The following is a 13,027-nucleotide window of genomic DNA, read 5'->3' as shown; positions in this document are numbered from 1 at the left end:
GACGCTGGAGGGGGGGCGCTGAGGGCACAAAGGGTGGGGGTGCGAATGAGCCAGGGAGAGGCGGGACCGGACACATGGACGGGGGGGAGGAGCCGGGGCTGAAGCGGCAGAGGGGGGCACCCCAGGTGGGCGGAGGGGGGATCCCCACGGGGTCGGGGCGGCGAGAGGACACCCCGACAGCCTCCGCAATGTCCGGGGCCCAACTTCTAGCGCAACATGTGTAGCGGCGTCCTCGCCTAGTTGGGGTGGCCGCAACCTTGGGGGACAGACAGGGCAGGACGGGACCGAAGACGAGGAGGGAGAGCCGGAGCCAGGGACGGGCAGGAGGTCCCCACCGCCGCCACTGCCACCGCCACCGCTGCCACCGCTGCCGCCACCGCCGCCCTGGGGCCTGGCCCCCAGCGGTTCCCTGAGCCCTCCGCGGAATCTTCGGGTCGCTGGACTCTGGGCTCCGGTCCTGCCCCCCCGCAATACCCCCCACAGAACAGGGTCATGAAAAGGTAAGGCCCGGGAAGGGACTGCGGGGGTGGGGGTATGTGGACCCCCAGATCTAGGACAGGGAAAGTTGGCCAGGGGCCTCAGGGAAGGAGGGGGGGTTGCATGGTGAGCAGGGGTCTCTGCCCCTGGCGGGCTCCCTTGTCTCCTGGGGACTCTCCTCTGCCCCCTCTTTCTCCCTCTCTGAGCCCCTTTCTTCTGGGTCCCCGCTCCTCAGACCTCCTAACCCCCCATTTCTCTGACACTTTGCACCCTCTCCCCAGCCCCGCATACCTGACACCCCGTATCTCTATCCCCCCATCTCTCCATCCCATCTTCCCTCTGCATCCCCCTGCCCGCATCGGGCTCCCCCCTCGCTGGCTGTCCCTCTCCCTCTCTCCTCTCGCTCTCCCCTCCCTTCTCAGAGCTATGAGTCTGCTATTAATACCCCCGCCAAGGACCTTGAGGGCATCCAGGCCCCAAGCACCCCTCGCCCCAAGCTATCACCCCTTCCTCAAGCTTCTGGAATACCCTTCCAGCCTGTTCTGAGCACCGGATTAGGGTGGGGAGAGAATGGTGTTGGGGGGGGACGGGATGCCGTCTGCAGCACGACGCGAGGGGGGGCGGGCTGTTGATCAAAGTGGCCTCTCCTCTCTTCTGTGATGGGCTGTGGGGGGGTAGTGTTGAAGACAGGGACACCCCAGGAATCTCTGGCACCCTCCTCCTCCTTAGCTGGGGGACAGCTGTGCTGTGTCCAGGACCCGAGTGGGGCGACAGGAGGCTGGAGCTGGCGGGGGAATGGGGGGTGCTCACAGGATGTTGGGACTGATAGAGTTTGAGGCATAAAGGGGATCCTTAGGGGAGGAAGGGGCTCTGGGCCTGCACTCCTGGTTTCTGGGCAGAGAGGAGGCTGGGCACCCAGTCTAGGGGCAGGAGGGAGCCAAGACTCCTGGGTCCTCGGAGAGGGCAGAACTGAGCCCCTGGACTCCTGGGTCTGGGAGGAGGAGGGTGCCGAGAGCCAAGACTCTTGAGTCTTTATGGGAGAAGTTAGAGCTTCTGTGTCTGAGGGAAGAGGGGGCTGGGGGCCCAGCCTCCTGAGTCTCTGACAGGGCAAGGGACAAGGAGGGTTTGGCTCTTGGGCCCCATGGAATGGATCTGGGGACTGAGATGAGGTGGAGGTTGGGGGCCTGGGGAATGTGATCCCTGAGGGCATAGGTTCCATTGGGCCTCCAGAGTCCCCCAGCAGCTGGGGCCACTACTTAGATCTTTGAGGGGTGGGAGACTGTCCTCCCCAACAGAGGACTGGGCATCCATTTTCCTAAGAAGGGTGGGGCAGGAACTACCTTCCTGGGCCTCTGCAGGGAGCAGGACCCTGGGGTGCCCAAGGACAGAGGCCAAGCAGGGGTGGGTCTGGGATAGGCAGAGGAGGGTCTGAGGGAGGAGAAGCCACCAGGAAGGGAGGAGAGAGTGAGTGTTAACCCCGCAGGGGCCAGGCCACAGCTGTGGGTTATTTTGGGGTGGGGGGGGGCTATTCTGAGCACTGATTGAGCCAGCTGCTTGGGGAAGGGCAGAGGAGAGGAGGGGCCAGGGGAGCCAGGATTTGGGAGGGATGGGCACATTAGGAGTCCCCACCCCCATCCCTGGGGAGACAGTGGTCCAGGATCCCTGGGAAGGCAGGTGGTGGTGGGGGGAGTGAGGCCTCTAGGCAGGGGGGGGTGTGGGCCTTTCCCCCCACCCCGACTATCTGTGGGGTAGAGGAGGCCTGTGCTGCCATGGCAACCGGACAGGAGCCTGATTGACAGCCAAGAGAGAACTCTCCCCCATCTGGACCCTCACCCTTTCAGGAAGCCCCTAGTGCATGCTCTAATCTCTCTCTGGGAGCTGGGAGTCCAGGCCCCCGGTGCCAGGAGTCTGGGCTCCCCGCCCGACCACCCCAGGCAGCTAGCATTCAACAGGGGACACAGGAAGAGATGGCTGTATTTCCTCTAATTTACTAAATTGCTCTGGGCTGGGAGCCAGGGACCCCCGCCCCGCCCCCCCCCGCCCCCCCACCCCCCCCCCCCCCCCCCCCCCGCTCTCACAGCTGTGCCCCCCAACCCTGCAACCCAGCCTGGGCGGCTGTTCTCTCTAGCTCTCACTGACAATGGGGGGATAGGGACACAGTAAGGGGACAAAGACAGTTTGGGGGTTGTGGTCGAGGTGGGGGGTAAGGTCCTGGGGGGTGTTCTCTCTCCTTGGGATGCCCCGCTCATTTCTTTTTCTCTCTTATTTCTCTCCCCCCACACACCTGACCCCCTTTCCCTTTCTCATTTTTTTCCCCTCACTTTTTCTTCCTTTTATTTTTGATCCCTCCTGCCACCCGCCTTCCCGGCCTTCCTTTCATGTCTGTGCTGGGCACCTCCCTGGTGGGGGTCTTGATCTTTGCCTTGGTTCGCTATTTCTGTCTTCCTATGTTTCCTGTCTGCTCTGCCTGCCTCCTCCCTCAATCGGCTCTGCCTGTTTCTCCATCTCTTGTGTGTCCATGTCTCTTGGTGGCCGTGGGGTCCGTCTCCGTCTTTCTGGGTTTCTTTCCATCTTCCTCTCTCCGTCCAACTTTCTCGTCTCTCTTATCTCACCCGCCCTCCGTGTCCATCTCCGCATCTCCCCCTGCCTCATCATTCCCTCCCTATTTCTGTCCCTCCGTCTTATCTCTCTCTGCCTCCTTCCTCTCTCCATCTCTGTCACTCTGAGCCTCTCTATCCCTATCTCTGGATCTTCTCTGTCCCCATTACCCACCTCCTCTTTCCCTGACTCGGTGTCTCCCCCTTCGTCTCTGCTCTCCCTGGTTCTGGCTCTCCCTTGGCCGGTGTCTGTCTCCCTCTCCGTCGCTCCCCGTCTCTATTATTCCAACCTTTCCCTCTCCTCCCTATCTCTGCGCCTCTCCCTCCCTGTGTCTCCCCTTCTCCGTGTCTCTCCACACCTTGTCCCCTGTCTCTGTCTCCCCCTCTCTGTGTCCTCCTCCCGTTTGTGTCCCTCTCCGCTCCGGGGGTCTCCACGGCTCTGCGCGCCCGCTGCCCCCGCATCAGAGGCCGCCCGGAGGGGCCCGCAGGCGATGCGCGGCGCCGGTGGCCCCCGCGGCCCTCGGGGCCCCGCTAAGATGCTGCTGCTGCTGGCGCTGGCCTGCGCCAGCCCGTTCCCGGAGGAGGCGCCGGGACCGGGCGGGGCCGGCGGGCCCGGCGGGGGCCCCGGCGGAGCGCGGCCGCTCAACGTGGCTCTCGTGTTCTCGGGACCCGCGTACGCGACCGAGGCGGCGCGCCTGGGTCCGGCCGTGGCGGCAGCCGTGCGCAGCCCGGGCCTGGACGTGCGACCGGTGGCGCTGGTGCTCAACGGCTCGGACCCCCGCAGCCTCGTGCTGCAGCTCTGCGACCTGCTGTCGGGGCTGCGCGTGCACGGCGTCGTGTTCGAGGACGACTCGCGCGCGCCCGCCGTCGCGCCCATCCTCGACTTCCTGTCGGCGCAGACCTCGCTGCCCATCGTGGCCGTGCACGGCGGCGCCGCGCTCGTGCTCACGCCCAAGGTGCGCGCGACCTGCGGGGGGCGGGGCCAGCCGCGGGGGGCGGGGCTAGGCCGGAGGGTCGGCGTCCCGGAGGGGGGGGCCCGGGGGTGGAGTCAGGTCCGGGTAAGGGGCGGGGCCTACACGGGGAAGGGGGCCTGCCGGGGGACTGACCTCCCAGACCCCAGGGTCTGCGGGAGTAGGCGAGGGAGTGGAGTCTGGGGAAGAGGCGGGACCGGGAACAGAATGGGACCCGCCTGAGGTGGCAAGCTCTGAGGGTAGAGGGGGATCTGGGATTAGCAAGGGAGGGGTCAGCTGGAAAGGAATGGGGTTCAGGAGAGGGTGAGATCTGGTGAGGAGACAGGAACCAGGAGGGGAGAGGGCCAGGAAAGAGGGTACTAAGGTCAGGGAGGGCTTTAGAGGTCTAGGTAGGAGGACGGAGCCATCCGGTGAAAGGAGGACTGGGAGAGGGGAGAGGTCGCGGGTGGCCTGGCGAAGGGCAGACCAGTTGCCCAGGAAGTGGGGCGAGGGCAGTTAGGGAAGTGGCATGGAGAGAGGCCAGGAAGATGGCAGGGCTTATGCTCTGGGCTAAAGGGGCGGGTCTAGAGTGGGCAACAATCCCGGGAGTGGGGTTCACACAGCGGCATGTCCCAGCTGTAAGGCATGGGAAGCGAGAATCCGGGGAGTAGGCCTGGCCTGGGAGGATGAAGGCCCACCAGAGAGGCCGGCCCAGCCACTGAGAAGTCAAATCCAGGAGCCTGCAGGAGAGAGGGGGCAGAGGCTGGAGCCGGCTGTGGCCTGGAAAGAGGCCTGCTGCCCGAGGGCACAGGGGGACCAGCTGGAGTGGACTTCTGGTCAGAAAGGATAAAACTGGACCAAGCCTGGTGTGCGCATTGAGAAGAAGAAGGTGTCTGAGAAGGGGCGGGGCCTGCTTAGGGGTGGGGCCAGTGTAACGGGGCGAATGGGGCCATCTGAGTGGGTGGAGCCTAATCCCCACTAGTTCCCTACTGTAAGGGCCATTGGCTCTAGGACATCCTGGGACTTGTAGTTCTCTCCTGTCCAGAGCATTCTGGGAAGGGCCTCTGGCCAACTTTCTTCCTTTAGACAGGAGTTGTCCAGAGATTTGTAGGCAGATCACCTTCAAGTGATCTTATAGCTCCCTGGCTGCCACCTTTATGGCATACCAAGAGATGTGGTCCCTCCTGCCTCCATTGCTGCTGAGAAGTGTGGGCCACTGTTGATTGTCATCTGGGAACCATGGCCCGCTCATTGTACACTTGTTGCCTTTTGGCAAAGGTAGTCCTTTCAGTATCTCTGGATGGAAAAAAAAGTGATCCTCACAGAGCCACCGTGCCTCCTTTGAATGCTGGGAACGTGGTCCCCTCAGCACATCTCCACTTGCCAAGGATGAGATCCTCTCAGGATTCTCTTTGCATACTCATCGACTCAGGACAACTGCCCTATCTCCTACACATATAACCATAGGTACACGCCTAGGAAGAAAGTCCACTTCCTCTTATCAAGAGCTGACTCTGTGTCAGGGCTGTTTTAGGTTCCAGGAAAATCTAGTTATGAAAAGGGGAGGGGAAAGACAAGATCCCTGCTTTTTTTTTTTAATATTTTATTTATTGATTCATCAGAGACACACAGAGAGATGCAGAGACATAGGCAGAGGGAGAAGCAGACTCCCTGTAGGGGAGCCACCATCAAGATCCCTGCTCTTAATGGAGCTTGCATTCTAATGGACAGATAGAAAGCAAATAACAAATCGTGAAATCTGTCCTGGAGGAAAGATAGGATGGCAGTCAGGAGAAGCCTCCCTGAGGAGGTGGCAATGAACCTGGACCTGAAAAATGAGAAGTGGTAGGTCCAGCATGCAGGAGCTGGGGGAGAGTTTCCCTGGGAGAGGCAACTGCTAGGGGCCAAGCTGGAAGGAACTTGCTGTGTTTGAGGAAAAACAAAGAGGTGGGGGTGGTGGGAGATGAGGTCAGAGAGGCAAAGAAGGCCAGATTGTACAGGGCCTGTGGGCCACAGTAAGGGCTTTGGCTTTGACTCTAAGGTAGAATTATTGGAAGATTCTCAACCGGGAAGGGATTCGATCCAATTAATATTTTGAAAAGATGACTCTGGCTGCTGATGGAGAATGGGCTGGAAAATGCAAAAATGTGAGCAGAGAGGGGTCAGGAAGCTGTTACAATTGTCCAAGCAAAATAGAGATCACAAAAGTTGGGATGGGGCTGTCATGAAGAATGAGGTTATGTTTTGAGCAGGGAGCTGAGAAGACTAGAAGATGGCCTGGACTGGGTGTAAGGGAAAGAGGGGGAAAGGGTGATTTGATTTTGGTAACTGAGCAGCTGGGTGAATAAGGAAAGGAAGATGGGCAACAGGTTTGAGGCTGGAGTGGAGGGAGTGTAGAAGATCAAGAATTCTGGTTTCGATATGGTAATTTGGGGATGCCTCTTGGAAATCCAAGAGGAGATAGATGTTGAGTAAAAAGGGGGATAGGTCTTGTCTGTCTGGAGTTCATGAGAGAGGTATAGTGACTGAGAGGCACCATCAACATATTCAATGTGAGGTAATAGAACTTTCTGCAATGGTAATGATGGTCTCTGTTCTGTCCGGCAGGCTGGCCACTAGCCACGGTGTGGCTATTGAGAACTTGATGTGTGGTTAGTGCAGTCAGGGAACTAAATGTTATTTAATTTATTTTTTATTTATTTATTTTTTTTATGATAGTCACACACAGAGAGAGAGAGGCAGAGACATAGGCAGAGGGAGAAGCAGGCTCCATGCACCGGGAGCCGGACGTGGGATTCGATCCCGGGTCTCCAGGATCGCGCCCTGGGCGAAAGGCGGGCGCTAAACCGCTGCGCCACCCAGGGATCCCATGTTATTTAATTTTTTTAATTTTATTTTATGATAGTCACACACACAGAGAGAGAGAGGCAGAGACACAGGCAGAGGGAGAAGCAGGCTCCATGCATCGGGAGCCCGACATGGGATTCGATCCCGGGTGTCCAGGATCGAGCCCTGGGCTGAAGGCAGGCGCTAAACCGCTGCGCCACCCAGGGATCCCTGTTATTTAATTTTAATTAAACGGATGGCTAGCGGCTACCATATTGGATAGCACAGAAGACGGTATTTAAACACATGGGTCTGGCTGAGATCACCGGGGAAGGAGGACAGAGAAGAAGAGAGAAGACTAGGGCACTTCTGCATTTAGAATTCTGAGGAAGTGTCCAACAGAGGGAACAGAAGTCAGGGAGGTAGGAGGAAAACCAGAGAAGGGCAAATCCACTCAGCAAAGCAGCTTCCTGCTGGACAGGACAGTACCTTCAGCACCCTCAGTGCATTCTGGGAGATGTAGTCCCTCAGTGGATGCCGGGGACTGTAGTTCCCTCCCTGGATGCTGTGTGTTCTAGGGTGATGTTAGCTGCTGTAACAGATAAACCCGCATGTCTCAGTGGCTTAACCCAATGGAAGGTTGTTTCTCACTCATATAAAATCCAAACAGGCATTTCTGACTAGAGGAGGCTCTTCTCCCAGTGAAGACTCAGGGACTCAGGCTCCTCCCTCTTGTGTCTCTGTAAGCCCCTGGGAGTTTGGAGTTCTTTCTCTTCTGGGGCCACTGCATCTGTTCTCAGACAGGGAAGGGAGTAAGGTGCATGGGGGAGTGCTTTTACCGATGAGTCTAGAATTCAGTCACATGGGTAACCGTAACCCAGGCCCAGCTCTGTGCATCCATGGGGAAAGGAGAGGGGTTTGGTGAACAGCTAGTCAGTTGCCATATCGAGAGCTGTGACACCCTGGTGGCCACTGGGAGCTGGGATGCCCTCATCAGTTGCTGGGAGATGAGGTCCCTCTTGACCACTGGGAACTGAAGGCCCCTACTGATTGCTGGGACCTGTGGTCTCCACCTCAGGAGGCCTGACATTCCTCCTCCTCCCCCGCAGGAGAAGGGCTCCACCTTCCTGCAGCTGGGCTCCTCCACAGAGCAGCAGCTCCAGGTCATCTTCGAGGTGCTGGAGGAATACGACTGGACATCCTTTGTGGCAGTGACCACGCGTGCCCCCGGCCACCGGGCCTTCCTGTCCTACATCGAGGTGCTTACTGATGGCAGCATGGTGGGCTGGGAGCACCGTGGGGCACTGACGCTGGACCCCGGAGCAGGCGAGGCCGTGCTGGGTGCCCAGCTCCGCAGCGTCAGCGCACAGATCCGCCTGCTGTTCTGTGCCCGGGAGGAAGCCGAGCCGGTGTTCCGGGCAGCCGAGGAGGCTGGCCTCACTGGGCCTGGCTACGTCTGGTTCATGGTGGGGCCCCAGCTGGCTGGAGGCGGAGGCTCAGGCGCCCCTGGAGAGCCCCCTCTTCTGCCAGGAGGCGCCCCACTGCCTGCCGGGCTGTTCGCAGTGCGCTCGGCTGGCTGGCGGGATGACCTGGCCCGGCGTGTGGCAGCCGGTGTGGCCGTGGTGGCCAGAGGTGCCCAGGCTCTGCTGCGTGACTATGGCTTCCTGCCAGAACTCGGCCATGACTGTCGCGCCCAGAACCGCACCCACCGAGGGGAGAGTCTACATAGGTGAGTGAAGTTGGTGCAGGACGCCTGTGGGAAGGCTCCAGAGCTTGACTACCTGGGGCTTCTCACTGGCTGAGCAACGTCAAGTGGGTCAAGTCCCCTCTCAGAGCCTTGGTTTGCTTTTCTGTAAAGTGGATATAGTTGAGTCTCCTGTCTGGGGCTAAATCAGGTAATTTGGAAAAAGCACCAAAGACACAATGAATGTATTATGATATTTCATGACTTTAAGATGAATTTTTCCCATGTTTTTTTTTTCAAATATTTTATTTACGTATTCATGAGAGACACACAGAGAGAGACAGAGACATAGGCAGAGAGAGAAGCAGGCTCCCTGTGGGGAACCTGGTGCGGGACTCAGTCCCAGGACCCCGGGATCACAACCTGAGCCAAAGGCAGATGCTCAGCCACTGAGCCACCCAGGTGCCTCTCCCCATGGTTTAATGTCTTTGAAATCAAGATATACCTTACAAAAAAAAAAAAGAAGAAGAAGAAGAAGAAGAAGAAGAAGAAGAAGAAGGAAGAAGAAGAAGAAGAAGAAGAAGAAGAAGAAGAAGAAGAAGAAGAAGAAGAAGAAGAAGAAGAAGATATACCTTACAATTGATGGCTTATCATGGTTTCTCTGGCAGCACTTTTTTCTTTCTTTGTGGTACCAAAAACTAGAGATATATCCTATACTTGATAGCACCTCAAGAGATGACGAAATTCCCTGGAGTAGAGGCTGAATTTCAGTAACAGAATGACCCAGCCCCACAGGGGCCCAAACAATCTAGAAGCTGTTCTCCCTCACTGAACAATCCGGAGATGAGGGGCCTCTGGCTGGCTCACTTGGTAGAGCGTGCAACTCTCCATCTCAGGAATGTGAGTTTGTGCCCCACATGGGTACAATCACTTAAAAATAAAATCTTCAAATAAATCTTAAAAAAAAAAAATGGGATGCCTGCGTGGCTCAGTGGTTGAGTGCCTGCCTTCGGCTCAGGGTGTGATCCTGAGATCTGGGACCGAGTCTCACATCAGGCTCCCTGCATGGAGCCTGCTTCTCCTTCTAATATGTCTCTGCCTCTCTCCCTCTCTTTCTCTCTCTCTCTCTCTCTCTCTCTGTGTGTCTCTCATGAATAAATAAATAAATCTTTTAAAAAATAAAATCTTCAACAAACAAACAACCCAGAAATGAGTGTTTCAGCTATCAGGAGGCTCTGTCAGGGACCTAGGACCCTCCCACCTTGTTGCTCTGCCACCTTCTTTGCACATTTGAAGCTGGGTCTGAATTCTAGCTCATGAGAAAGGGGAAAAAGAGAGAAACTGGGGAGCAAGCAATTTCCTTTGGGGCAAGGGACACATCGGGGATGCAGTCAGGCGGCCAGGGCTGCCTTATTGGTTGCTTACAGGTGCATCCGTGTGGTTGGTTAGACTTCCATTCTGCTTGACTAGCACCTGCATGTGGCCTGGGCTAGCTGCCCTGAGGACTGGGAAGTGCATGTGGACTCTAGCTGGACAGGTGTGTGCCCCGGCTTGCACGCTGTTGTTTTAGAAGAGAACAGCGTTTGGTGGGAAACAGCATCACCACCATAGGAAGCTTTGGCGATGAGAAATTGATGAGTTTGGTGATGGAACAGTGGAAGGGGAGGCCTTTCATCCGGAAACGAGAACAGGCTGAGCTTGGAAAGAGGTGATGAGTGGAGAAGACAACTGAGGGGAGGAGAATTGAGAATCGGGTGACGTGAGGGACAGGACCCGGGGACAAGAGGGTGAGAAAAGCATCCCTCGTTCATAAATACTTACTGAGCACCTGCTAGGAACTAGGGCCCATGCTGGGCGCTTGGAACATGGAGATGAATAAGACCATGGACTTCTCTTCAAAGAACACAGGGTCCTGTAGGGGTGACAGACAGGGATGGGATAATGACAACACAGTGGGATGCTTGCAATCATGGAGGTGGCCCGGGCATTGTGGGAGCACCAGCAGGAATGCTGTCTGAGCCTGGACATTTCTGGTTGCAGGAAGCAGAGTCTCGTTCAAGTTTCCTAAGGGAAAAGGGGGTTTATTGGAAAAACAAACACGCACAGAAACCCAGACACCAGGAATTGAGGCCAAGCCTGGGGACCAGCTACACTTTCATCTCTTTCTGATTGTCTCCCTCTTACTCTGCCTGCCCCTGCCACTCCCTCTCTCTCTGTCTGACTTGCCACTTCCAGAGGCTGTCCAGTTCTTCTCTTTGCACAGAATTTCTGCTCTCTGCTAATACCATTTCATCCCAGCCTGTCTACCACCCATCCCCCACCCCAACGTCTTCCCAAAAGAGGAATTTCATTGGCCCCAATCAGCCCCAAACGAGGCTACTCAGGGGTGCTTGGGTGGCTCAGTCACTTAAGCATCTGTCAGCTCAGGTCATGATTTCAGGGTCCTGGGATCAAGCCCCACATCGAGCTCCCTGCAGGCAAAGACCCTACGTCTCCCTCTCCCTCTGCCATTCCCCCCTGCTCATGCTCTCTCTTTCTCTCTCTCTCAAATAAATAAACAAAATCTTTAAAAAACAAACAAACAAACTAGGCTACTCAGTCACAGGCAGCCTATGGAGTCAGGGAGGTCTCCAAGAGGAGGAGACATCTATAAGCTGAGACCTGACAGATGAATTGCTCATTCATTCATTTATTGAATGAGTCTTTATTTTATGAGAGTCTGCTATGTGCCAAGCACTGCTCTAGGCACTGGGGTACATGGTGTTGAACAAGGTCCCTGCTCTCACAGAGTTTACAATCTCCTACGGGGGACAAATGAGACAAAGAAAAAATATATTAGCAGGTGATAAAGCAGGTAGAAGGTGATAAGAAATACCCAGGGTGCTAGGTTAGGTCAGGTCGTCTGAAAAGGTCTTTCTGAGTAGGTGAAATTTGGAATTAAAAAAAAAAATTGGGTAAAGAGAAAGAGCCAACTGTTGGAAGATCTGAATGAAGAGAAGGGAGGGGGAAACAGCAGGTGCAGAGGCCCTGGGGCTGGAATTGCCTATTTGGGAGCCTGAAACAAAGCCATTGTGGTTGGAGCTTAGTGAGCTAGGTGGGGGACAGAGTATAGAGAAACAAAGGAGGCCCATCCAGACCCAAGCTCATGTAGGGCATTTTTGGCCAGGCTAGGGGGTTCAGATTTGATTCTGAGAGCAGTTAGGAGTTCTCCAAAAACAGTGAGTATTCCTAGGCAAGGGGAACAGCATCGCGCAAAGGCCCAGAGAGGAGAAAAACTCAGGCAGGCTGGCAGGACTGCCATAGCTCAGGGTGGATGAAGGGTAGGAGAATTAGGATTGGGGGTGATGAGGCTGGGGGGTGGGGATACATGAGGCCAGCTCACAAAGGCCTTGAATCCCTGGACTTTGTTCTGGAGCACTGGGGAGCCATGGGTGGGTTATGAGCAGGAAAGAAGTGGAGTCAGTTTTGTATCCAGAAAGACCCCTCTGGAGGGGAGTGTGGAACAGATTGGAAGAGAAAGAATGGAGGTTGAGGGCCAGGCAGGAGGCTGGGGCACAGATCCAGGGGGTCTGTGCTGATGGAGAGGAGGGATGACATGGAGAGATCCTGGGGGTAGGAAGGTGGCATTTGGGGACTGATGGCCTGGGCAGGGGGGCAGAGGGGCTGTTGAGAAGGTGAGGATGGCAGTTGAGGGTATTTCACAGTGACCAGGGCCATGGGACAGGCATTCACAGTACAAGTGCCATTGCATCATGAAGATTATCTAGGGGTGCAGAGACCTTCTGGGGCTCCTCCCAGAGAAAGAGACGCTTGAGCTGAATCTTCAAGACATGAGTCAATCAGGGTGAGAAGGGAGAGAATAAACATTTTTGAGGCAGACAGACACCTACAATGGCCTAGAGATAGGAAACTGCTTGATATGTTTCGGGGACTCTTTGCATTCAGGGTCAGTGGGATACAAAAAGGGCTTGGGGTAGAAGGAGTGTGAGGGGAGGCAGAGATCAGAGATGGGGCTGCGCAGGCAGATGGGGCCAGAACACACAGGGGCTCTAAGTCAGGCTGAAGGTCTACGACCTTGATCAGGGGGTACTGGGCAGCGAGCAGAGAGTGCTAAACACCAAAGAGGAGTATTTGAGTGTTCAGGATCATTGGGGAGAAATTCCAGCTAGGGGTTGGCGCTGGTCAGTAGAGAGGAGATTTTCTCTGTCTTCAGCTACGTAGGTGCAGTCCAAGTACCCACATGACCCCTCCCTTCCTCCTGGGCAGGTATTTCATGAATATTACCTGGGATAACCGGGATTATTCCTTCAATGAGGATGGCTTCTTGGTGAACCCCTCTCTGGTGGTCATCTCCCTCACCAGGGATAGGACTTGGGAGGTGGTGAGTCCCAGCCCCGACCTCAGGCATGGGAAAGGGGGTGGGGCCCAGGCCCCTGGGCCTGACAGAGATGAGAGCTGAGCCCATGGAGTCTGGCTTCTGTGGGAGAAAGGAG

At 56.3% G+C, this 13,027-nt stretch overlaps 1 protein-coding gene across 1 annotated transcript in view; it reads left to right on the top strand.

The window, feature by feature from the left end:
• Nucleotides 1-3,565: 3,565 nt before the first annotated feature.
• The window catches only part of GRIN2D (glutamate ionotropic receptor NMDA type subunit 2D), a 31,701-nt gene continuing 22,239 nt past the window's right edge, over nt 3,566-13,027 (top strand). Inside the window, exons 1-3 of the mRNA XM_041738556.1 lie at nt 3,566-4,030; nt 7,960-8,579; nt 12,801-12,915. Coding sequence (XP_041594490.1) covers nt 3,566-4,030; nt 7,960-8,579; nt 12,801-12,915 — 1,200 coding nt within the window. The remainder of the gene's footprint in view (nt 4,031-7,959; nt 8,580-12,800; nt 12,916-13,027) is intronic.

The sequence above is a fragment of the Vulpes lagopus genome, chromosome 2, assembly GCF_018345385.1.
Source record: "Vulpes lagopus strain Blue_001 chromosome 2, ASM1834538v1, whole genome shotgun sequence".
Taxonomy (NCBI): domain Eukaryota; kingdom Metazoa; phylum Chordata; class Mammalia; order Carnivora; family Canidae; genus Vulpes; species Vulpes lagopus.
Note: the sequence above shows the minus strand (reverse complement) of the source record. Positions and strands in the feature narration are given on the sequence as shown.